At 40.9% G+C, this 25,937-nt stretch overlaps 1 protein-coding gene across 3 annotated transcripts in view; it reads left to right on the top strand.

Annotated features, from left to right (window-relative positions):
- Window positions 1–23,687, top strand: part of LOC140924818 (uncharacterized) — a 30,972-nt gene extending 7,285 nt beyond the window's left edge. For 2 of the 3 annotated variants that reach the window (XM_073374820.1, XM_073374822.1), the window contains exons 2-7: window positions 13,316–14,797; window positions 18,685–18,738; window positions 19,241–19,394; window positions 20,459–20,550; window positions 21,156–21,247; window positions 21,884–23,687. In XM_073374820.1, the coding sequence (XP_073230921.1) occupies window positions 13,316–14,797; window positions 18,685–18,738; window positions 19,241–19,394; window positions 20,459–20,550; window positions 21,156–21,247; window positions 21,884–22,064 (2,055 nt within the window). In that variant the 3' untranslated portion in view covers window positions 22,065–23,687. Of the gene's footprint in view, window positions 1–7,884; window positions 8,007–13,315; window positions 14,798–18,684; window positions 18,739–19,240; window positions 19,395–20,458; window positions 20,551–21,155; window positions 21,248–21,883 lie in introns of those variants that run through there. The other variant, XM_073374821.1, reaches the window with a different exon arrangement.
- The last annotated feature ends 2,250 nt before the right edge of the window (window positions 23,688–25,937 follow it).

The following is a 25,937-nucleotide window of genomic DNA, read 5'->3' as shown; positions in this document are numbered from 1 at the left end:
CCGACAAAAGGTCTTCAGTCTGGATCAGTAGAGAGCGACTTAGTTGGGTGGTGAAAGTTAACTTCAAATTTCTAGGAATTATTTAGAACAGTACAACAATTTGTAGATGAACTAAATTCAGTAAAATTCTTTCGACGCTAAGATTGAAGTGGAAATCGAAAGAGGAAGTCTAAATTTAGTCAATTTAGCGTTTAACCACGTGGTCCCCGTTTAGAAACTGAATTCCGCACAAAACGTGTATCCCAGAATACAACGTTTCATTTTCATCGAACACATTTATACTGCCTTCAGACAACTCAGTAGGTAGAGCGCTAGATTCAGAAGCGTCAGTTTCCCGTCGGACCGTGACACTCAAGGTATTCGAGCTTTGTTCAAAGAACTTTCCTTTCTCTCGCTCAACAAGGGAGGCCACATTTCCATTGAGAGACACCGTACCTTCCCCTTCTTCTTACGGAGTAGAAGGTAGATCTAAGACGCGTTTCGTTACAAAAACCGCTCGCACACAATCAAGGATTCAGCGGCCACATTGAAGAATAGACTAAAGCAGGAGCCGATTAGTAATCGGCTCCTCACAGAAGGCGGGCGATACCTTCCCGAAAGGCACCTCAACGAACGGTAAGTTGAGGCATTTAAATAGAGGCCTCAGAACTAGTACTTCAACTTCAACTTTCAACTTTATTTACACCCTTACAAGTTAGGAGAGATTAGGGGAAATAGGCATGAGTAGGCTGAAATAAATGGCTTTTTGCGGAAGTGCACGGTGGACAGTGGAGCAGAGCTTTCGAGCTGACCACCGCTTACTGAGGGAATATAAAATATAGACTAAGTGCCATGGCTAGCTAGAGAAGGTTAGTTACTTGACCCTTTAAACCCTAAGATCAAAATTAAAATTCTCATTTGTCGCCCCTATTCATTTATTATAGAAGTAGTTGGGAGAATTTGATAAAATATCAAGCAAATACATCTTGTGTGATCATGTCCTCAATTCTCATGACCACTCAATTTTACAAAGCATTGATATTACAAGGAGAAATTTGGTGCTGATCACTTTTAGGGTTTAAAGGGTTAAGCATGTTACATGTTATTGTGAGACAATGTTCACAGTTGATGCCCGCTGGGTATAGTGCCCTAGTAGGTTACTCTTTAGGCACTAATCGATGAACACACCCTTTTTCAGGTCGTGTGCACACCAGAATTCGGGTACGGTGCTGGTGCCCAAGTACGAGGTCTAGATCTTGTGTTCTGGTACCTAAGTATCGATAAGTAAGCTACGGGGCCCTGTGTGCAGGCGTTTTCTGTTCGCTCCGAGGTAACCCACCACTTTGCTCACGTTTCAACATGGCGTCTAACAGGGGGAAATAGAGAAAATACGACACAGTTACATTTCGGGTACCGAAGGTGTGAACACAGTACCATTTGTGCCCATACCCAAGCCCTAGTGTTCTGACACCAAGATTACTAGCCTTACACCCAGCCATGTTTAGAAAGAAAGACGCCGCCTTTGCTATGAGTAAAAGGTTAGACCTTCCCGAGTCTCGGGTCTTATCTCCAATATGGACGTAGAAAACGTCCAAGGAATGTAACAGAACCAGGTCCTGGCTAAGACCACACACATTGCTTTTGTCCAATGGAGGTGTGGAGAAAAGGTCAACAGTGCACCCACGTGCCGGAAAAACCGCTTCATACGCCTTCATAGCTGACCTATGCTCTCATTTTCAAACATGTAGTAAACTTGAATGGTAAAACCAGTATAACGGCTTAAAATGTAACACAATTTGTCAATTTTATTTTGTAAACTACTGAAAAGTAAATAACACCATGCGAAAGTACTGCCAAAGAGGGCAAAGAGGTTTCTTTTCAATGGTCACACCATAGGATTTCATCCACAGACTCAAAAGTTGGGACCACGTTGTACAGAAAAATAGAAAGTACTGCTCAGCAGCTTTCATTTGAATGGTCACACTTAGGGATTTCATCCACACACGCAAAAGTTAGAACCACCAAGTACAGCACAACAAACAGTACCACAGGAAAGTACTACTCAGCAGCTTTCATTTGAATGTAAGTACAACAGGAAACAGAATGAGTACAACAGGAAAGAACTCCCATATTTTCTGCATGAACTAATAGTGTGCCCCTCTATCAAGCAGACACTCACAAGATTGCCCGTGAGTATCCGCTCAATACAGGATTCACTACACATGTAATCCACCTTCAAAACGCTTTGTGAGTCACTCATATCTCATTCGTTCATTCATCTTCCAGTCAGTCCGGCAAGGAACAAATTAAAACTGAACAAAATTTCGCATTTGAATCCCTAGCTTTCTCACTACACAAACACAGAGGACAGTAAGTCCGGGAGAAAACTATTTGAGGACGTCTTTAGATGTCCATTCTCTTGCTGCAGAGATAGACACGAAAACAGGACGGCAAGCCGAATTTAATACTTTCATCCTGGAACAAAGCTGACATTCAATATATTTAATTTGTACAAGGCAATTTGACTTGCTTTATGATACTGACAGTCGAAAACCACAATGTTTTAATATATATAATATCCTGAAGAGCTTTTATAGGCCACTTGAGCTTCAAAATAAAGCTGATGTTTTAGCTTAAAGGTTTATTTTCTCTGTAAACTCAAAAGGCGAATGACGCAGGGTTAGTACAAACACTAGACATGCGTCACAATGACGTCACAAAATGCTTTTCCCACATTTGTAAAATTTTCGTGCAACGGGTAAAAGATGCAAATTGAAAAAGACCGATTGTAAAGTTCTCAGTGATTCTGCAAGAAGTTTGGATTCTGGGAAAGGTCTTTTCATATCTTTAGCCAACAAACATCGACTTGAGGTAATGTATCACATGAATAATAATTATATGGTCAGTTTAAATCTTACTTTATTTTATAAAAATTTTTTAATGAATATATATCAAATAGATAAGACTTTTCCGTCGACACAGTTCAGTCTATATACACTCTTTGCATTTATTCGGCTTTATAAATTTTTCTGTCATGTTACTTTACGAATATGAATTCAGTTTACGTTTACTTGCTGTTTGCGACGAGAAACGAATTAGCGAGTTCTATTCTCTGTTCACTATAGTGGTTATAATATATTCAAAGATTTAAAATCAAACTTCGCCTAGTCGACAATACAAATAGATGACTGTATCTGGGAATATTCTCTAGAGAACATCAGCCCTCGAATTCCGTCGCTGTACAGATATCTCTTAATTTTTTTTTTTTTAAATTCCTTGTTCCCATAATGGGTACTTCGTCAAAAAGATTTGATATTTGCCGCTACACAACTTGAAATTCAGTCTTCTACTAGATCTGTTTACTTTGATATTTCGACTTCCCTTGTATAGTCGTTTTAATCTCCAAGGGCAGTAACAAGATAAAAAAAACCGTAACGATCCTAAAAGGGAACCGACTGTGGTTTTTCATTGAAATGGCCGGGGAGCCGGCAATTTTTCCCTTCCACCAAGATCTGTCATATGGAAAACGAAAAAACTTCGCTTCAAAGGCTTGCTAGTTAAAATGATAGATTTGCTGCCTCGAGAAAATCTTGAAAAAATTCCTGTGGAGACCCCTATAATTAAAAGCTGGTTATCTCATTGCGTGCAGCAATGATGAATTTGAATTTTAACTGACTTGTCGGGCAATTTATCCCCGCCGGTGGAACGGAAACTCGATCCAATATATTACGTTTCCCGGTATAGTGAACCAAGGATGTTAGCTGGCGACAAATCTACTGGCACCAATAACTGTTGTAGTTTAAGCGGATCGTGGTCCAGATCTAATTTTTGACATTATTTGTAAAGAGTATCGCATCGGAAGAAATTATCGTCTTACGCAAATATTCGCGAGGCATTCCTCAGTTTCCTTCGTTCTTGAGAAAGAAACTTATTGAGAGAAAAAACGGAGAAACAAAGAAAACTTATTGTTAGAAAAGCCCTTAAACGTTGGCCGGTGAAGGCGTGGAGGCTATGATAAGGAACTCGCCCTCTTTTTTTATAAAAGTAGATCAGTACAGTGACATATATTTAACCTTTTGAAATAATGCCTCCGCACATGGCTTCTGCATTATCGTCAGCCTGTTTACTGTCCGCCTTCGTAAAACAAAAATTCAGGTCAGGATCAGATCCATTTCTGGGGAGCGCTGACACACAGCTAGTATTCTTCCCGTTTAAAGTCCCCACTGCGAATCCAACTGAGTACATGTAACAAGCATGGCACCCAACGTAACGACTGTCTTCTGCAATATATCTGTTCGGAGAAGCAAAGATTGCCTAGAATTTTCTATAGCTTGAGAAAGGCTGAAAATTTCTAGATGATCTTTCCATTCAGGTACAATTTTTGAAGGTTATCTAATAAATTCCCTACCATTTTCTGAAGTTAATTTTTCGCATTTCATCCACCAGGTTGAGCTAGTTTTTATAGAAAGAGAAACTAAAATTTTCGGGAAAGAAAATGCGATGGAGAGAGGAATCATAAATATTCTCACTTTCGCAAAACTTTAAATTGCATCTAAAATTTTCAGGAAAATATGAAAGAAAAGACTCAGGTTGCCCTGGGGTGACCGAACAGATCAGTACAACTTTTATAGCGCCGCTTGGAAATGTATTTCTAGAGATTAAAAGGTACTTTGGATAGCCTAAAAAAGTCGGTTTCCAATGCATTTTGGAGGAAACCATTGTGCCCCTGAACAAGGCAAATGAACCCGGCCCGCTGTTCCTATTCCCAAATATTCCGGCGCTATTTGTGATTTTCAAATGTTCATTATTTCCTCCGATAAGGCAAGTGACTTTCCACCAGAGGAAGTTTGAATTATCGAGCGCTCTGGTGTGGCTCTAGACTTCCAACTTGGGAGAAGGGAGTCCGTCGTAAGTTAACGGCGATCTGCATCACTTTTTCAAAACGTTATCAATTATCTATTGATGTAATATCGTAGCTATAAAACAGTCAGCCTTCTAAATGTTCCGTATATTTCAGCTAGATTGCCGAGTGCATTTATACTGGCATTTTCATCAACAAAACCTAGTTTATCGGCACCATAAGGGGCGAATTTGTCTCGCCTACCTACTAAAAAAGTCGCCTTTGAGTCTCTATAGCCTTTTATCTTAACACTGAATTGGCAACAAATGTTCTATGATCCGTTGAATCGGAAGTTGTTCACTGCAAATGATGGCTCGATGTCAAAAACTGCCCACTTTCGAGATATTACTTTGGAGTCTTTTTCTTTAAATCAGTCGCTGCTGCGTAGTCTTGTATTAGTATTCCGGTTTAGGCCGAGTAAAAATGCAAGGAAACCGATAATTGTTTCAAAGCACCTCTTATAAGATTTCGATCTATATTTCTGTCTACTGGAATACTACACATTGTATACATACGCACATTAAGGAACCCTGTCAGTTACCAGGCATTTAGAGGATACAGTGCAACTAGTTCCGCCTAAACGAGCGTTTTGAGTATTTTTAGATTTACTTCGATCAGTTCCCAGTCCGAATGAAAACTTGCTAGTTTAGAGGTTAACAAAAAGAAGAGGGCTTTGTTTTAGGTTAATAAACTGCGATGTTCCATAGACAGGCCGAGTAAGTGAAACGAAAAATGACTCTTGTCGACTGACCTCGCTGGAGGCGCACTAGAGCTCCCCAGCTAGGCAGAGAGCTTGCTCACAGGCTAGAGATGATGTTTAGATCAATACTTTTATGAGACTAACGCTACGCTCAGATCGCTTGCCCTTCATGAACGCGAAGTCAGCTTTCGTCACTAATATCTGGTTAAATAAACAAAACACGATTTATATTCTAATCCTTAATCCTCTACACAAACATTATACAAATCATTACTTTTTGTCTTTTTAAGTGTATCGCTGGTCTCTGTTTGCGGCCTTAGAACGAAAAAATAAAGAGCCATGATTCGCTTTCAGACATAAACCGAATACTTGTCGGGATAAGGCCAAATGCCGTTTTTGCACGAGACTTCTCGCTGCTTGGCATTACGCGTTTTATTTAGTGCGTGGCTAATCAAGTCAGGATCTCGACAACTATAGTACATCTTAGCTCCAGAACAAGCAACTGATGATAAAACCGGCCAGGGGTAGTTGATAGAGTGCTTCATTTTGTCGTAATCACCTCAGTCTTCCGACTTAGTCAGATTTCTAAGGACTGAAAGATCAGGCGTCAGTGCCTTTTTAGTGAATGCAACGCTCCGGGAAGTTTCACTTTGAAACGGACTTTCAGTTAAAAGTTCGACAGCTCATTAGGAATAGAATCCACAGTAGTCAGTTGCGGTTCAATTTAGATTATTTTTCTGCGTTTATCTGATTATCATTTCTGATTGTTTCACGGAATGGTTTTTCTTTATGGAATAATCTGGTCATTAATAAACAAAAACAACTAATCGTTACTAAGCAAATTCAGGTCAGTTTGAATCTGTTTGAGAGATTACAGGATTACGGCCCCTTACTCTCGTTACAAGGTTTGTATCGCGGTTGATGTAAAATGTAAATGCTTTAAATAAGGATGCCAAATATGCTTTTTAAATTTTTTAAAAGAGAAACTTCGCTGCGTAGATATTGTTTACTGATCGTTTCTTTTGGCAGTATGAGAGCATAGAAATAAAAACTAGTAAGTGGTCTTATACCTTAACTTTTAGCGGAACTGATCCACTAAGCGACTCGTATGCAAAGGAGTGGACAAGTTTAATATTTTTTTCGTTTTAGAGTTTACATAGCATTAGTCAAGACATGTCCTCTAGTAAATTAATATCGAGCAATCAAATTGGTTAATATATTCCGGTAGGACCAGACGTACTAATGATTTGCAGCCAGCTGATTTATTAGGCTTTTCAAGCGAAATTCAAGCCAATTGTTCTCAGTCATACGTTGCTTAAGCCAGCTGGTCTTGAGAAGGACATAATAATGACGACTGTTTGTTTAGGTGAAAATCATCTGCCAGCTTTTTTATTTCAACCTTTACAGCCAGAAAAGTTCAACTTATTTTGCGTAAACAGTCAATTTGCGTGGTCATTTGCTGAACCTTCAGAATTCATCGTCAGAGCGAATAGATCATTTCCTCTCCTGGTGGATAGACAGTCTATCCTCTTGGCAGACCTCTCACCACGAGTCAAATCAGTTCAAGTTTATCGGTCGTCACGGTCGAATTGGCTGTCTAGTCGCAGGTAACGGAGAGATCGATATTAATCTACCATTCTTTTTTATTTTTATTCATCTTGACATTTTCTCCTGTTGGAGTTTAGGGTCTTCGTCGCAGCGTATTTCATAGCTTCATTCAGTCGAATTTCCCCAAATCTGAAGTTAATTCTTTAATTCTACTACATATATTGTTACCTATACTCTGAGATCCAAAAAGTACCAAAACAAAAGCAAAGGAATAATTATGACGAGGAAAAAAATGCCCCGACAGCAGTCGCCTGAATCAACGGAAGATTGATGTAAATCGAGATCGAAGCGGATTTCAGGGTAACTGAACGCGACGAGATATACACGTGGTTTGACTGACTTGTTGAGAGACAGACACAACGTAGAATATTTTGTCAGCTGCCAGGAGCACCACTGTAACCAGAGCAATACTAAAAATTAGTAAAATAAGTTGCTCTGACTAGAATGAAAAACAAACTCAACCTCCCGGCTTTGGACATAAGAAATCTCATCCAAAGCAAGCTATCCAAATATTTATTTTCCAGACTTCAATAAGGTGATAAAATATAAAACAAAAAAGTGATAGTCGGGATCAAGATGTCGAAATTTCTGGAACAAATACCCGACGATTTTTACGATCAATTTTCTCGTTTACACGTGGCTTTCAGCGGATGAGGAACTCGGCCTCGTTACGATGATGAGAGTTATATAATCCGCAGTGCATGCCGGGACTCGAGGGATCTCGAAGTATTACTCGTCGTGTATTTCGTCTGGGCATACATTGGCGACGGGATTTTAGGCGAAGAAAAGCGTCTTTACCTTTGAAAATCTCACAAGACGGTAAGTCAGTAGAAAAATACCATCAGGTTCGAGCTTATTGTGACGAAGTGGGCTATTTTGCGCCGTAAACATCGCCTCGATAAGAAAATATCGAGTGGCACCCGCGCCATCCTCTAATTTATTCAACACGAATGGCGCCAGCCGTTTCGTTTCCTTTTCTCGCACACTTCGCAGTGGGACGATCATTGCTCCTGTGGTAAGAATATAGCTTTGATTCAAGATATAAAGCAATTTTAAAGCCATCTAAGCTTTGTTAGAGGTCTTCGAAAGCTCTTTTGAGTCACACGTGAAACCGTTTCGGCGCGAGTAATTTTGACCATGCACTCGCGACTCGGCTATACAAATCCTAACCGATCAGTCGTTCCGTTTTCTGATTGATGTGGTCAGGCGAACGCTGATTTGAAATTTTAAGATGTATAAAGTTCCAACGATTCTCCTAAATAGCGAAAAAGAGCAACAACATGACGTGTTTTCTTCTAAATCCCCGATATTGAACATTTACGTAGTACCTATCGGATTAACCCAGGGACAATTGGACAGGGCAGTGATTGTAAAATCGCAAAATTTGACGTTTCTGGATTTTTTCTCAACCGTAAAAAATCATTTGAAAAGATGATCTCTTCATAAAGCCCTGCTTAAAAAGTTGGGCCTTTGTTGAAGAAAAAGTGTTTTGATTTCTTAAAGACAAAAGTTTGCTTTCACCAGGGAGGCATTTTTTCAAATTTGTTCCTCTTCCTTTATGTTTTCTTTAAGTTATAACGAAATTCTTCGTTTTCCAAAGAGGTTAGCATAATTAAGTGCATAGTTTTTGTTGTTTTAAGCCTATTTGTTAATTCTGTTATTTGAAAATCTCTTAGTTTGTTTAATTTTCAGTCATTAGACTAATAAACCATAAGCAATAGGCTTTTAGTGTATGAGATAGTGGGATGCAAACTATTTGAAGTCAGCAAAGGTGATTGTCAAAATTGTGATTCTTAACTTAGCTATTTGTCAGAAAAATGGGAATAGCTTTGTAAGTGACATTAGTAAACAGTTCTTCATGTTTCAGTCTTCCATTGAGGAAGGGGGGTTTATAGATCTTCCAGACTGCATGCTATGAAGCGTGTAGAAGCTTGCCTATTTTTTTGACAAGTTTGTTTATGTCGTGGTTGCACAAAGAGACAACTTTTGGGTGCATTCCTTTGGGAAGATCTAGATCAGGAACAGTGACCCGAGGTCATTCAGACCGTGGCACATCAAATGAACCAATGAATCCACCACAATGAACCAATGAATCCTTGCTCAGGGTGGATTCATCAGTTCTGAGTGATTGTGGATCACTGATCCTGATATCCCAAAGTACACTCTCCTTGTCACTTGTTTGGTTTATTTTCCTTTGTTTCTTATCATGAACACTTAGAATACTGATTAAACAAAAGTGGGAAGAAACAGCACATGTTTAAATGTCTATGAGCAAAAGATGTTTTATTACAAAATGTACAAAAAGCACATCTCTTCGCTGGATGGGGGGTTTAGCTTGTGTTTTATGTGAAATCCTTTCATATAACCTTAAGGTGGTGTATGATAAGTAATTTGTTTGTCGTTACCACCAAAGTTTCGACTCAGGGGTAGGTGAAAAAACCCTCAGCTCTTGTAGAAACTTCTAATCTCCACGTCAAAATTTTCTTTGTATTTACTTGTCTTTCAGGGCTTTATCATTGCTCTTAGCCTGCGAATACAGCCGTTTCTCTTTGTTCCTTGCCATTCCTCCCGGCGAAACGTCCCTAGCGGCAAAGAGCAGGGAGAAATGGCTGTATTTGCAGGCTACATTGCCTTTTGCATGGTGTTATAAATTCATTGCATTCAAAGTAAAGCTAAACACTTCCAGGTGAGGAATGTCCAAGGGTGAAAACTTTGAGACTTAATTGAGTTGCTTTTTAACCAAGTGTAAAGCAGTAGTTTTGCTTATTCCAGCCTAACATAATCTTGGTAAAGCAAAAGGACCAATAAGTTTAGCTTGGCTACTTGGAAAGGTACCAAAGGGCGTATGCTTAGCTACAGCTGTGAGTCTCTGTGCTGTTTACTACTTTGACTCATTGAGTGATCCAGGACGCTCATTACCCAGTGTGTACAGCTTCAAATTTAACAAAAACAAAAAACAGTAAAATTTAAGGAAGTACCATACAAAAGTTCTGCCAAAGAGTTTTCATTTGAATGTTCACAGCACAGGATTTTATCAACAGACTCAAAACTTATAGGGAAGTTTTATAAATTTGCAGAGAGGGAAAGTTAGTGATGCTTAACATAGTCTCAACAGGGGTTTGATTTGTTACTCTAAAATCGGTGCATGAAATCCACCGGTGTAACCATTCAAATGAAACCTCGTTTGCTAAACTTTTGGCTGGTGTTGATCATTTCTTTGTACTTTACAGAAAGAAATTTGGAATTTTGTGATTTATTTTTACATTTGCTACTATCAGGAGTTAAAGGGGTTATGTGCAGTGCTGTTAAGAGTTTTGTCTTGTTGAGCCCTTTCAGTGGTATTAACTTGATATTTCTTGGTAAACAGGACTGTTTGATTTATTTCAACTATTGAAACTGCCAGATCCACGAAACAATGACCTTTTATTTTTTCTCAAAAGGTTTATCAAGGTGACATTATTTTAGGAGTTTGTTTAGCATTAGTCAGATAGTTTATACAAAGTTGATTATCTAGATTAGAGTTATGAAGATGTTAGGTAAGGGAAACAAAAAAGTGGTTTGTTGACAGAGTTGTGAATTAAATTGCCCACTGTAAAAAAAAGTTAACAATGTGGCTGTAAAACCAAAAACTTCTCAAACTTGCTATAAAAGAAGAAATATCCAAATAACAGTTTATTGAAAGAACTGATTCATCATTTTTTGAAAGGCCTTTCTTCCTAAAAAGATTTTAAGATTCGTGCATGTTATGACTTGCCATGGTAGTTGTCAACACTAGATTTGTGGTTGAATAGCTTTGCAGTTCATCTATTTAGACAGGAAACCAAGTTTGTTTTATGTAGAAAACTGTTTTGTACTTTTGGTGACAGTGAATCAAAAAATGACTTTTGGTTTACGTTTTCCCAAGCATTATCTCTTTGTGATCCAGAGAGCGAAACGTAATGAAAATACGCTTGTGAATAACAAAGATATGATCAATATCTCAAGTAAACTTTTCTATGAATACACACTTGTAAATGTCCACGTGGGAGGTCTGTGCTTTATCTCCGTGTGGGCGGTCGGTGGTACACCGCGATGGCCCTCTAATCTGCCACGTGGCGCTGTGAAAATCTCTTGTATCTCCCCGCTCGGGGGAAGCCAGAATTCCGATCTTTTCCTGTCTAGGAATTCACAGCCGTCTACGCTTTTTTCGACTTCTATCCTCTCTATCTAACTACATGGATGTTAGACGCACCGGTGCGACATTTAGGGAGCTTTTACGTTGATTTTGTCAAATGAAGCTCTCGGTTTCCTTATGTAAAGTTAAACGCGTTTGTTGGGCTCCGGCTTGTGATTGAGATATCGCTCGTTGCGCCACACATCTTCCATATAAGAATACTTAGAAAAATGGATTAAACTGTAGCAATCGCAAGTTCCTGCAAATTGTACATTCCTGCAAATTTTACAGCCCTAGTTGACATACAATATTCAGTTGAAGGAAGCATTTCGGAGACTCCACAGTTTAAAAGGAGTTCTAGCAATCTTGCTTAAGTCAGGATTATAACTAAGAAAACTTGTTTTGTCCGTTTCGTAAGAGGGTGACGATCAAATGAATTTCTCGTAGTTTAAAATAAAGAAAGTGCACATATTTAAGTTAGTTTAGATCAAATTTCTTATGACCACGAAAGCGGGGAAGAATAGCGTTTAGTTTGCGTCGGCGAGATAGAAAGGTCAATTTTTGGGGTTCAAGTTTTTGAGATGTTTCACCACGGTATAGAGTTCTTGTTTTAATAAACGTTGAAAAGCACATCACGAGGTTTTCCCGTTGTTTATTTTAAGTGCAAATCCCTGAAGAACGTGTTGCAATCCAAATTAATACTCAATTTTATCATACATCGGACTTCCTGTTCTAAAGGAATGGACATATTATATCTATTCACCCTGGACGTTTATATTCTTTAGTGTAATGACGTATCTTCGAAAACATTACTAGGTCTTAATTCTTTATGCAGACTCGTGTATTACAAAATGAAAAGTGAAAGTAAAGTCGATGTTCCGAAGCTAATGGGAAACGTAAAGCCAAATTTTTTTTATGTATTTTATTTTTATTCTACACGCTAAACTACAAGAAACGCTCCAAAACTGTCCAAATATGCTGCGTAGTTTTTTGGAAAAGATCCTTGTTTCATTTCTAAACAACGGCGAGTGATACAACGTGCTCTACTGAACGTGAATTTTCACAAAACGGGCAATATCTTAACGATTCATGAGCAACGTCGAAACTGAAAAAAAAATCGTTTTCTCTCCGTAATTTCGATAATCTATTCGAAGCTACCGTAGCGAAAGCCAAGTAAAAGTCGACTCTTTGCAAGGTAAAATTTTCACAAAGGGTTTCGTTTACAGATCAACATGTAAAGTGGTTTCACAGCGGCAGAAATGTTACGCTTGCCTGACCCGTAATCTTAACTGTGGCAATGACACTCGATGCATGAAACATTTTTGCATTCGTATTAAACCCAGAAGGAATTTCCTTTGTTGTTTGAGAGAAATGTTGGGGAATTTAAGCAACGACGACGGCGACTTCAACGTGTACGGCAAAAAAACAAGTAGGTTTAGATTGGCAAAACAACAACTTTGCCGTCACTGCACGACTACGACGTAAAATGCCTAATTTGACGTTTTGCGGAGGACGTGATCACAAGACGATGACTTTCTTTTTCTTTTGCTGAACTTCGATACAGTCTTTTAGAATTAAACTCCAGAAAAAATTGCCAACATTTGACGAATTGAACGAGATCGCGCGCGATAAAGTTCGAAGCACCGCGACTTCACTTTCAAGTGACGTTTTCGTCGCGGTCGCCGTTGTTGTTGCTTAACCCTTTAAGCCCCAGTATCCACATACAAATTCTCCAAACTGATCTCCATACATTTCCTTAAGAAGTAGTTGAGAGATTTTAATAAAACATCAAGGCATTTTCTCTTTCGTGATCATTTTTTTTATATTCTCACAACCTTATCTCTTGACAATGTATGGACATCGTTAGGAGAAAATTGCTGTTGGTCACTATTGGGACTTAAAGGGTTGAGCTTCCTATTAACGGTGCCATTGTTCCTACATGAGGTGGTTTTTAATGTCGTTATCTTTGTTACAGACTCGATCAGGGAGACAACTAAGCAAGACTGCTGAGCAACAATCAAACGGAAAATTTCAAGCAACAAAGACTACCAGGAATTCCCGAAAAGCGCGAGGCCAGAATGGCTGGCATGACATTGTAAAACAAGATGAGTGTGCGGTAGACACAGAGGAGCGCTTCGTGACCGCAGATTCTACTAACTACGAGGCCGCCAATTTCGGAAGTCTAAAAGAAATCATGGAAGTACAAGAAAGACCAACTGTAGGAAACGCCGGGGAAAATGTACCGTTTGAAAGTGGAAGAGACGTTGCGGAAAACAAACGTTCGCGGCGTGCACGCGCACGGCACACGTCGATGTTAGAACGCCTGGCGCCGACGCCAGGCTACGTCGACAAAACCTCCATGGATTTTGAGTCGCTAGCGCAGAGGAGGACGCCGCGAATGGCTAGTTTAAACGCTGCCGCGAAAGTGAACGTGTTCTTTGAGCCTTCTAGTCCTTTAGCGGGACGGAGCTTGTGTGAGATTCAACAGCATAGTACCACAACCAAGAAACCCCCGGTGAGGAATTCGACCGAGAGGAGGTATTCGGACAGAGGGAGTTGCAATGGAGCGGACAGAAGTTACGACATGAGGGAGTTCCCTGACTCGGAAGTGTTTTTTCAGAGTGAAGTGAGCTCGACGTGGGATACGTCAAGATCCAAGGGTGTGATCGTTAGCCCCAAGGATTTCGGCGATGAGCCAAACCACTCGCCTAATAGCCATTTTGAATTTGTCACCAACGGTCAAAGGACAGGAAAAGATAATCTTAAGCGAAAGCCCGAGGCTGATTCAACTTCAGAAGACGAGAAAAAAGCAAAGAGAGTCCACCTTGATGGTGGCAGTGAACTTGTTAGCACTGAGACCAGTGACACAGTAGATTTAGACGAAAGTGGAGAAGTAGAATGCGACACGACCACGGATTCGCCGCCAAAGACAATGGTGGACGTGTGTATTCAAGTGGATCTGCCGCTGCCCCCAGTCAAGAACGTGCGGGTGCTTTCTGTACCAATCAAAGGACAGCTTGTCACGTCAGCCGGCGCTGTTCCTTTCACCAAGAGCCACCTTGTCACGCCGGTCACGCCATCCAAACCACCTCCGGAACTTAAAATGAGCAAGACCGCGACAACAAAGAGAATTGCAAGCATGAATCATCAGGCGATGGAGAACGTTTTTGCTGCTAACGATGGCCCTTTGGCCAAGTATAAATCCGTGGGTGGATTGATAGAGGAGCGAAGCAAAGTAAAAAAAGCTAAAGAGCTAACGAACAAAATGCCGGCATCGTCTTCTATAGCACTTAAGATCCCGAAGATTAACTTTGCCGCCACATCCACATCTACTATGAGTGCGGGGCGTGGCCGGCCCGCGGGAAACCCGCTAAAAAACATCCATTTAAAGAACTTGAATATTCATCTAGAGAAATTGGCTGCGCAGAGAGCCCGAGCCGAGCCTCGGGTGCCTAAGGTTTGTACAGGGAAGGATGGGAGGGTAGCGTTAGGGAAGGGGTTGGGGATAGTTGACAGTTGGTTTTATTTTACTGTGTTTCCGCGCTCTGAATTGGCTCACAAACCGAACGGGGCTTTCTCTGTCAAAACAAAAGGTGACTTTCTCAGTTGTGTTTTCCCCCGCTATATTAGGAACTTTACGATCCAACGACGCGACGGCAACGAGAACGTCAAAAGAAAGCAGTAGGTTTAATAAGCAAAACAACAACTTCGCACGTGCATCACTTTTTTTAGTACATTTCTTTGCCGTCTTTGCACAACTACGACGTGAACTTGCTTAATTTCGCGTTTTATGGAGAACGCAAACAAGCAGAAGGAAATTTTATTTCTCTTTCTCAGCTTGGAAATTGTCCCTTGGAATTCAAATTTAGGAGGGTCCGCCTACATTTGACAAAGTAAGTGGGTAGGAATAATCACGATAAAGACTGAAAGAACGCAAATTCACTTTTTAAGCGACGTCTCGTCGCCGTCGCGTCGTTGGATCTTTAAGTCCCTATTCAGTATTGCCTATAACAGACACCCAGAGTTGGCCCCTCTGTTTCTTTACCCCTATTCTTTGACTCTCTGTAAGAAGGACACCCACAGTCCTCCCTTGTCGTTCCTTAATCGTGAGGGATCTTAAGCAACGACTGACGACGGCGACGGCAAAGAGAACGTCAAAGAAAGCAGTCGGTTTAAGAAAACAGAAAAAAATTTCCGTGAATAGACGTGAGTTTTCCTTATACGTGAATTCATTTTATTGGGACGTTTTTGCCACCGTAGCTGTTGCGGTTCAGTGCTTAAGCACCCTTTTCACTTCTTTAAGGCGGATACCAGGAGTTTTCCTTGCGTTTCTTCAGTCCTTTTTCTGTGACTCTTTATAAGGCAGATATTTCTGTAAAATGGACATCTAGAGTTGATTCCCTCTCTTTTTTAGTCCATTTGTTTGACTCTTTATATGACTCTTAAACATGGACATTCAGTGCCCATCTCAGCGTTCTAAGAGAGAGTTAATTGTATTGGAAGAAAGAAGCAGTTTCAGTCCATTATTTCAGTCTTTAGTTACCAGCGGCCGTGGGGAAATATGAATTAAGCCCTTGACGGAAGTACTCTGCGAGCAGAGGCTACAGTTTCGCTGTGTGAGCTGGCGTGTGAAAAGTAGCCTCTGCCGACAACCGTTCAAATCCGTCCAGAAATCTGGACGAATAAATTAAAAAAACGGTTTTGTTTTCCTGTTCTTGACCGGTATAGAGCGTGAGTCTTGCGTAGCAGATCAGAGTTGTCGCAATTTTTTTATTTCCACGAAACTCGCGCCATTGGACGACAGACCTGACGATTAATTTTGCTTGCGAATCGCGTGACGAATGTCGCGCATGCACGATAGAAAATTGAACGGTTGTCGGCAGAGGCTACTTCTCGCACGACAGCTTACAAAGCGGAAATGTAGCCTCTGCCCGCAGGTTATTGACGCAGAGTAGCTGCGTTTTACTCACCAATCTTATCAAACAAATGAATGAAAGCATTAAGGTTCACCCACCCACTAGTTTCTGTACATAGTCAACTCTCCCTTTACGAACACCTCGCTAAAACGGACACTTCTGTTTGGTGACTGCCTTTCTTCACTTCTGTCCTTTTTTCACTCCTTTTATTTGACTCTCTGTAAGGTGGACATCTCCTTAAAACGGACACGTAGAGTTGGTTACTGTCATTCTTCACTCCTTTTAGTTGACTCTCTGTAAGGCGGACATCTCCTTAAAACGGACAGCTAGAGTTGGTTACTGCCATTCTTCACTCCTTTTAATTGACTTACTATAAGACAAACACCTCGCTAAAACGCACACCTAAAGTCGGTCCCTGCCTTTCTTCACTCCTACTAATTGACTCTCTATAAGGCGGACATCTTCTTAAAACGGACACCTAGAGTTGTTTACAGCCATTCTTCACTCCTTTTAATTGACTTACTATAAGACAGACACCTGGCTAAAACGGACACCCAAAGTCGGTCCCTGCCTTTCTTCACTCCTACTAATTGACTCTCGAACATCTTCTCTAAGAAGGACTCATTTGCCGGTCTTAAAGGTGTCCGTTTTAGAGAGAGGTGACTTTGCAATGTGAAGTCCAGCGAATTAGAAATAAGAGTGAGTTCAAAAACTCTGGCGGTAACCTCCCTTACATGAGCAGATGCGCGTGCACTAAGTTAACCGTTTCCGTCGCACCTAACAGTGTTCAATGTAAAAATCGACAAAACATCACAAATTTCTTTCGCAAAATCCTAAGAAATGAATAGCACCACGTAAAAGTTCTATGAAAGAGGTTTCATTTGAATGGTAACACCGTAAGATTTCATTCAGAGATTCAAAAATTAGAATGACAGATGATCTCACTATAACTCGGTCTAGGGATAAAGGGCTAAATAGACCCGATTACCAGCCGCTGTTCGGGAAATGAGCCCGCGCTTCACCCCCAAACAAGAGGGAGGACGAGAGAGCGGCGGAAATGGAGCCTATGGTTAAAACAGAGGATCAATTTAGGTTTTTGGGAAACTGCCCCACTACCCCTCCCCTAAGCTAACATTAACACTTACTTCTCACTTAGGGCAAAATAATGGCTTAGGGGAGGAGTAGGTGGGCAGTTTCCCAAAAATCTAAATTGATCCAAAAAACAAATTAGCTAAAAGCCATAGTGAAGTTTGACGTGAGGTGATAGTGAATAGTCTCAAAAGCAAGATTAGAAGCTATGGACGCTCTTCCTTGTGCTTCAAGGTCCCGATGGTCACGTTTCTTTAAAGTCCCGATAAGTACCGGGCGCGAAAAGCGGTTGTTGTTGTTTACATTTAAGATCGAGGCTTCAATAGGTCTGCATGTAATATGATAAAATGATCAGTTAACAAAACAAAATGGGCTGGTTGTTTTAGGCCGGGGACCCGCGCTTTTCATTCCATGGGTATGATGTTCATTTCGGGCCCAAAAAGTTGCCGGGACTTTTGAGAAACCGGCCCAACGGTTTGGCGTTAGTTCCCAGTTGCCAAAAAGGAGGATAGTGCTCTACACTGGATCGATCACTATGCAGTAGAAAACGCAATTGGTTTTTCGTACATTTACTCACTGGAGAGCAATATATCCAGTGGATACTAACACTCTGCAAATTTTAAACAAGTGGCAACCGCTGGGCATTCGAAGACATCACAAACACTTGCGCGACATTACGAGCACATGCGCGACAACACGAACACGTACGCGACATCACAAACACGCGCGCGACGTCACGAGCACGTGCGGTGTTTTACCATCATTGCACGGAAAACTAGAAAATTTCAGTGATATCTTCAAATGGGACAGTTGATCCTTATGAAACGCTCCCGGAAAAGATGGATATCCTCGGGCCCCAGCTGTTTAAAAAGTTGTGTGGGATAGCCATATCCACCTTAAAAATCACTATATAGTAGATAAATACTAGAAGGACCAATTGCGTCACTCACTGGATAGAGATTTATCCGGTGGATGGCGCTATCCATAGTTTGAGCAACCGGTATCAGATGTCTTCCTCGTTTTTCATTCGAAACCAAATGACTGGAAGATAACTGTGCTTCCCAATAGGGACGTTTCATTGCAACCAAGTTTTCCTTGCGAATGGTAAACGCTCCAAGTCACAGAACAGTAAGAGTATTAACTCTGGTTAGCCTTTTGGTCTCATGAGCTTTTAGTCTAAGCATTGTTCTTTTATCTGCTTTGGAATTGAAAAATGTATCCGCCCATTTAATTTGTTATTTATTTTTGTTATGTTTTGTTTGTTTTGTTTGTTGGCACGTTCAACTTGAAGGCCAGTTTGGTACAGGATTTATACGTAGTCGTTTTGATTTACTTTCAGAGAACAAATGGCTGGATGTTCATCGGTGAACCACTGGATAAACCATACTGCTATGTGAGTGTAAAGATTTCAACAAGCTTTATCACTGTAAACAAAAATTTCCCGCTGATTGTAGGCCTTTTCAGTTGATGAAGGACTTCTATTGGTCGTAAGGGAGCAAGATGAACCGTCCGAACCTGACTGGCTAAGAAAGCACAATCTTTTTTTCTGGCATTTCGACATTTGGTCACTTTAGACACGCGAAAAAAACTGGGTCGAGTTGACTTTCGCAAAGACTTCTGGGACTGTTTCTCGAGACAGGGGAAAAATTGACCAATAGCTGACTGGAGCGTCCCTAGTAACCAACCATCCCACAAACAATCGCGGGACACATTTCGGCACCAGGCCCCTTCTCGTTTCTAAAGTGGCGACTTGTCTATAGAAGTTTATGTTGCGTCAGGCAGTGAGCGAATGAAAATTTTCAGTCTTCAAGGAGTTCGAGAAATTGTGGCTATTTTGTTACTTGTGTTAAAAACCTGATATTTCCCTTGTTGACATTCATGAACCTCGCTTTCAGGACGAGACTATTGTTATACGGCGGTACTACAGCGGTGTTCAACGTGGAGACGAGATCATCAACGTGAGAGACTCGGTTCTACTCAAATCGGGCACACGCAAGAAGGATCCTCATTTTGTTGCTCGTGTTTCTGGTCTCTGGGAAGAAGATGATGGTAAGACTGTTTAACAGACAGACAACAATTGTCCATGGTCTGTACTCCTGTAGACCATACAAATGACTTCATAAAGCCCCCTGCAAACGGACGCAACATGGTTGGGGTTGAGAGTTATTGCGTCGTTTGCACGCAGCTAAAAGTTTGACCGGTTTCAAACTTTGCGCAACAACTCCCAACAACACGCAACAACATGTAACAGGGTGTGCAAACGGAGCCAACATGTAACATCCAACAATTTTGTGTCCGTTTGCACGGAGCTTTATGTCCAAAACTCAAGTGAAGGCTTCAATATTTTGACGTCATTTCTGTGGTTTGTAAAGCTACGTGCTAACGGACGCAACAACTCCCAACATTGTGCTAAACGTTTGACCGGTTTCAAACTGCGCAACAGCATGCAACAACATGCAATAAGGCGTGCAAACGGACGCAACATGTAACATCTGACAATGTTAGCAGTTGTTGGCCAACAAAACGGAGCTTAAGAGTACACATTGTGAAAAATTGTTTTCTGTTCGAGAAAAAGTGATCACGTCTTTTCCATGGACAATTCTCTCATTTTAGACCATACCTCTCGACCAATGAGCACGCGCGAAATCGTTGAACAGCCTTGGTAATACATCTTTCGATCTCTAGGACTTGTATCGTACTCTCACAGTTCAAAAATATGAACTTTCACAGTTTCACCTTCTTCGGTTGTATTGCGAACTCGCAGCGTGACCAGCTCCCAATTCGCTTAATAGCTGGAGATAGTCATCGCTTCGAATCCTGTCCAAGCCTGGATTTTTTTTAAAGCTTTCCTTTCGCAGATGCGATGATCTTTCACGTGTTAAATCCTTCTTTCGCACTTGAAATACATAAAATTTATACACGTTCACTTACAAACATAACTTTCTTAGTAACAATCATAAACCACGTCCGAAATCGGTAATGAAAATTGTTTTACTGTCTTATCACGGCATTTTCAACTTTAAGAAATGAACTCTCCGACGCCCTCAACTCTCTTCAGCTTGACAACCCTGGGTAACTGTCGATTTATGCTCCTTTTCTTTTTCCAAACGCAGGTCCGAACGCTGGCGAAATGATGATGAGTGTATTTTGGTACTACAGACCCGAGCAAACAGAAGTCGGTAGAATTCCAAACTTCCACGGAGAGGTAGGCGGCTGAAAAACACTTGCACTGTACAGATTGTAACTCAACAATAGGTCATTTCAGAGTTGTGCCAAGACTCTGTTTCAATGCGAGGCTAAGGGACTGTTTACACTACGAAGATCTCAGAAGGCAGAACAAATTTACGTTGGGTTTACATGCAGAAATTTCGTTCCGTGTGGTTAACAGTAGCCTGCGATGAAGCTCTTTGGGGCGCTCTGGCGGCGGGGCGGGAAAAGGAAGGAGGCCTTGGAACTGCGTCTCTGGAATTTGAATTCCACCTTCAATTCCCCCGTGGCTCCCCGTCAACTGAGCTCTCAGATTTCCGCCAATCAGCGCGAAGGGGAAACGAGCGCGAATGTAAACAAACATTGAAAGGCTAATGACGTCATTCCTAATGTCATCTTCGCCAATCAGCATTTTGCATCTACTTTTTTCGATGCAAAATTCAAATTCAAATTCAAATTCCTTTTCCCGCCCGCCGCCAGAGTGCCTTGAAGAGCTTGTTTTTTCAAACAAAATTATTGTCACCCAAGGTTTGCCGTCTTCTTTTGCTCTCCCGTCGTGTTGCGTAAGTTCACTAATTATTTTTTGCCATATTTGATTGACAGATGGAAGTCATGGCGTCAAGACATAAGGACGATAACAGTGTGGCGTGTATTGTGGATAAATGTTACGTCCTCAGTTATCCAGAGTACTGCAGGTAATGTAATAGACCTTCAACTTATATGTTTTGTTTGCACAATTCAGATCACGTGATGTTCTCCAGGGAAATTGCCTTTTGTCGTTTCATAAATTATGCATACATATGTAGGTGCATGTCATGCACGTTCGTAGGTCTACGTTTGAAAGAAACTCTGGGGTACCATCACGTGGTCTGAAATGGGAAAACGAAAAAGAGAAGCTAGAAAGGGCTATTCCGGTCTTAAGCTTTTTTCAGGCTAAGGGTTTGTATACGTGGAGGTGGGGATCCCCAGGTAGGTGAGGTAACCCGCCTGTCCATATAATCTCTCATTTAATTTGTTCGCGTTTACATGACGGTTGGGGTGACCATATGAGGGATTACATGGACAGGCGGGTTACCCCACCTAAGCGGGTAACCTCACCTACCTGGGTTCCTCCACCTCTATGTAAACAGGCCCTAAGTATGTAAACGCCAAGGCTGTTCACTCTTTAGATAAATAATCTTATGGAAAAATACGTTGACCACCGTTATCGTGTGGACAAAAGTCATAAGTTTGTATCATGTTGACAAAGCTTTAGAAAAATATAGAATTAGGGTGGATTCTAACAACAGTCTTGTGTTTTGCTAACCCAGTCCCTGTTATTTTGTTTCTAGATTCCGCGCTCTCAACAGATTATTCCGAGAGTTTAGAGAAGCACCTCTTTCACCTGTACCCCCAGGGGAAAGCACAAAACCTGGCTCAGTCCCCCATCCCCGTACCGATCCGAGTCTTGTGTTCTTCTGCCGACAAGTGTACGATTTCCGTATGGGACGGATCATAAAGAACCCTGTGTGATACTTCTTTCATCCCGTCCGGAGATGGGTTTGATGCTCATACCTCAGTGATCAATGGACTTTGAATTTTTGTTATTCAGTTTAGACCACCTGGAAATTATTCTGTCACCGTAAATAATCCTAAACTCTTGCTCAAATTTGCCCCTCAACTCAGTTTCAACTCAGAAACAAAAAGTCATATTCTGATTATTGTGGTTTTATTTTGCAGTTCTTTGTGATGGACTGAGAAATCTCCCACTATTTTCTTGACCAATCAGAAGTCAAGTAAAACCAATCGTGATGTGGTTACATGCGTTTCCCTGTTGTTGGCGCCCACTGCGTCAAGTGGTTTCGAGATGTGATTGGCCAAGCCAGTCATATTTCGAAGAAGTTCCTTTTAGCGGGCGATAAGCGCGAGAAAACGTGTGTCACCTAGTCACGACTGATTTGTTTACTTCTGATTGGTCGAGAAATTGACGTCAGTTTTTTTAGCCAGCCACGCAGCATTGCAATGCAAAACCAACCCAATTTTAAATTTCGTTTTTTTAATGCAGATAGGCCTGGAAAATACCATAATACTCTTAAATGTGCAGGCCTGGCATCAGTTTAGGTGCGCTGGCCTTGGTTGGTATCGTACGCTAGAATTCAGAGCTCGTCTGGGCGGTTTTCCCTTGAATCCACCTGGTTCACACTCAGAAAGTGCTTAGCACGAACAGCTACTTGCAAGATCTTACCAAATACAGGCACACAAGAAGGTATTACGGTATTAGCGGAAGGGCCTTTTGAAAACCGCTTGAGCAGTGACAGTAATGTAATTATTTATCATGAAAACCGAAAAAGAATTGTACGTTAAGTAAGAAATATTTATAGAAAGTTAGTGGAGCAATGATTTGTCACCTAACTCATCAATTTCGTTAATTACGTAAAATGTTAACGAGTTTCTAAGAAATATAGTATTTTTGTTATATTAGTTTGAAAGCAGAATTCACAGAAACGGTACATGGTAATTTATAGTGCACGTCTTAATGAGTTTGAGTCACGATACTTAAAATAAGAATTTGAGTGTTTGGTACGTTAAAAACAATGATTTCTTTGTTTTGGAGGACTTCTAAAATTATTCATAAATTCTCTTTTCCCGTACGCTGAAACTTTGTCGATAAAAACCATCCCTCGAAATAAGGTTGTCGAAGACGAAAAAAGTGTTCCTTCTTGTTAAATTGAATTTTGTACGTTTGGTTTTGAGGATTCAGTCTGTAGACTATCCTTTGTTTCGTATACTAACACATTTCTGAGAGCTTGTTTCATTACCTAGGCTAGCGCCTTTCATACAAGACCGTTGAAATTTCTTCAACCTTCAAATACTTGCACCGACCTTTTCAAGGCACAACTGCCATAGAGATGAGACTCTGTGAATATCTTGATGCCGGTGACGAAAAGTGGAAGGTCGTTGGCAAAAAGGCGACAGAAAAAAACGATATCTCGGTTTAAACTTTGTACTTGAGCTGGAAGATAGTGATTCCAGTGAAAGTTTTTAAAAGACCTGAGGGTGTTTGTTGCGCCGTTGAATTTCGTGAATCTCTGTTAGCGGTAGAACGATATCTGCCTAGAGATGTGTGATTTAGAAGTAAAAGCTCTCTTACAATGAGACCTTTGGTTGCGTCGTTATATTTTTTTCTTAATCTTTTTTTTTTTTTTAAGAAGGACTACAAACTTGAAACAGCTACTTTGAATCCCTGTTACACTTCCTTGCTTGTTTTTCTTGTAAAAAAAAGTCACTGAAGCATGTCCTGCAGTACGTCTGCAGGCGTATCTTGGCTGGACCTTTGTTTGCTTTTTAATTACACGAAGTCTTGGTGTTTTAATAGGAGAGAGTTGCTAGATCCCATTGCGACCATAAACGGCCAGTACAGCGTAACAAAGCAATGCCTGCTGGAAGATAAAATACATGGCTTCTCTTAAGCCGTGATTTCTGCTAAACCAGGTTAATTCTTGGTTGTCCTTTTTTCATCACCAGCTAGAGATACCTCTGCGTTCGTGAACGACCTCAAATGATTTTGTTTCAAGCCTTTTCAATCATTGTGCAAATGCAGCGCGCAGCCGTTGTGTCAGCTGCATAGAATTTTTGAATTTTTTAAAAAATTTAACCTGCAAACTTTTCCACGTGACCTTGTCGCTGGTTTATACTTGCACAAACCTGCATGTGTGACCACTTCTCTAAAAGTCTTAGACTGTCCAAAAGCCCGAAACTACCTCCTCTCGGGGATATGGAAGTTTAGGAATCTGTCCTTTCCTATCCTCCAAAACTCCAATGTTAGTTTCCCAACGCAGGCTACAGTTTCCCTAATCAAAATACTATATATAGAGTCCCCATGAAAATTATCTACGAAAGCCGAGGAGGGTCTTCCGACTTCTGACTTCAGACTTCAGACTTAAGACTTCATACTTCAAACTTCAGACTTCGGACTTGACAAAGTTCGAACTCCGGATTTCTGATTTCTGACCGTTGAGACTCAATGCTGCATGGTTAGACTTCTGACCTTCCACTTCCCACTTCTTACTTCCCACTTCCCACTTCTAACTTCCGACTTCCGACTTGACTCCTCTGCCAGGCTCGATTACCGCTCGATCCGCCACGCGGGTATTAATGCTCAAGGTCAAGGCTCAGTATAAAGAACGGCTGTACCGTTCTAGCCACAAAAGAGAACAACTAAAGTTGCTCTTGTAAAAAGCAACTAAGCACAAAGCCAATCAGGCAACTGATGAGGGTCGCTTGGGGAACCGAAACCATGGTCTTGCCTGATCACAAAGTGGCAACAGTGATAACAAAACAGTCCAAACACTGTTAAACTTATTAAAAACCTATAACCAAGGAAGGAAATACGCGCTCCAGTCAAAAGGCTCACATTTTCTTTAGAAAAACACTAAGCTGGAATCTACTGAGTCACAATGCATTCTCCATAGTTGATGCAGCTTCATTTTAAGCTGCACTTCATTCTTATCACTTTAGATCTGTAAATCACTATCCGTGATAATTTAACGTCCTGCGAAGAAAACTAACGAGCTGGGACCAGCGTGATACAGCATTGCATATTCACGGACTAAAATCATAGTCACATAGTTATTCAGGTCCAGAAGGCATTTTGGAGAAAATTAAGAGCCCTTTCTTGGCCGTAATAAAAAGCTTTAAAGAATATGCTTTTGCATCAGAGGGCAAATCCTGCCGACCAGAAACGAAAACCACAGTAACTAAAATAAAATCGATATGTGTGCCATGACCTCTCAATGTGAAATAGGCGGCTTAACCAGAACCTTCTGGAGCATAATCTACCCAGCAGAAGGGAAAAAAAACGTTTTGGGAACAAGCAGCATTTTAGCATAAGGTAAAAGTCGTGTAGGCCTATCACCGCCTTTCATTGCTACGGAAGCTGGAAGTCGGAAATCAGAAGTCGGAAGTTGAAAGTCGGAAGTCCGAAGTTGGAAGTCGGAAGTTGGAAGTCGGAAGTCGGAAGACCCTCCTCGGCTTTCGTAGGGAAACGGTTCCTCGGCACCATGAGTATTTTTATCAAGAAAGTTTGAACATTTTGCGTGACTTAATGATCCTATCACCTGATCGAGGTAGGCTAATTAATTCTATTTAGTATTGTAATTGTATTGTAATTGTAATTATTCACTTTGTATTTAGTATTCAGCTTATTTTAATGTATTGTACGTTAATCATTAATTCTACTTAGTATTTTAATTGTATTGTTATTGTAATTATTCTACTTAGTGTCAAGCCACTGCTCGCCTCGAATAGCTATAGCTAACTGCGAGCAGTGGTATATCATATTTTGTATTTTCTCAATTTTTCTTAATAAACTTGAACTTGAACTTGACTTGGCTGGACACAAAGGAG

Source organism: Porites lutea, chromosome 14 (genome assembly GCF_958299795.1).
Source record: "Porites lutea chromosome 14, jaPorLute2.1, whole genome shotgun sequence".
NCBI classification, from domain to species: Eukaryota; Metazoa; Cnidaria; class Anthozoa; order Scleractinia; family Poritidae; genus Porites; species Porites lutea.
This window is presented reverse-complemented; position numbering and strand designations above follow the sequence as displayed.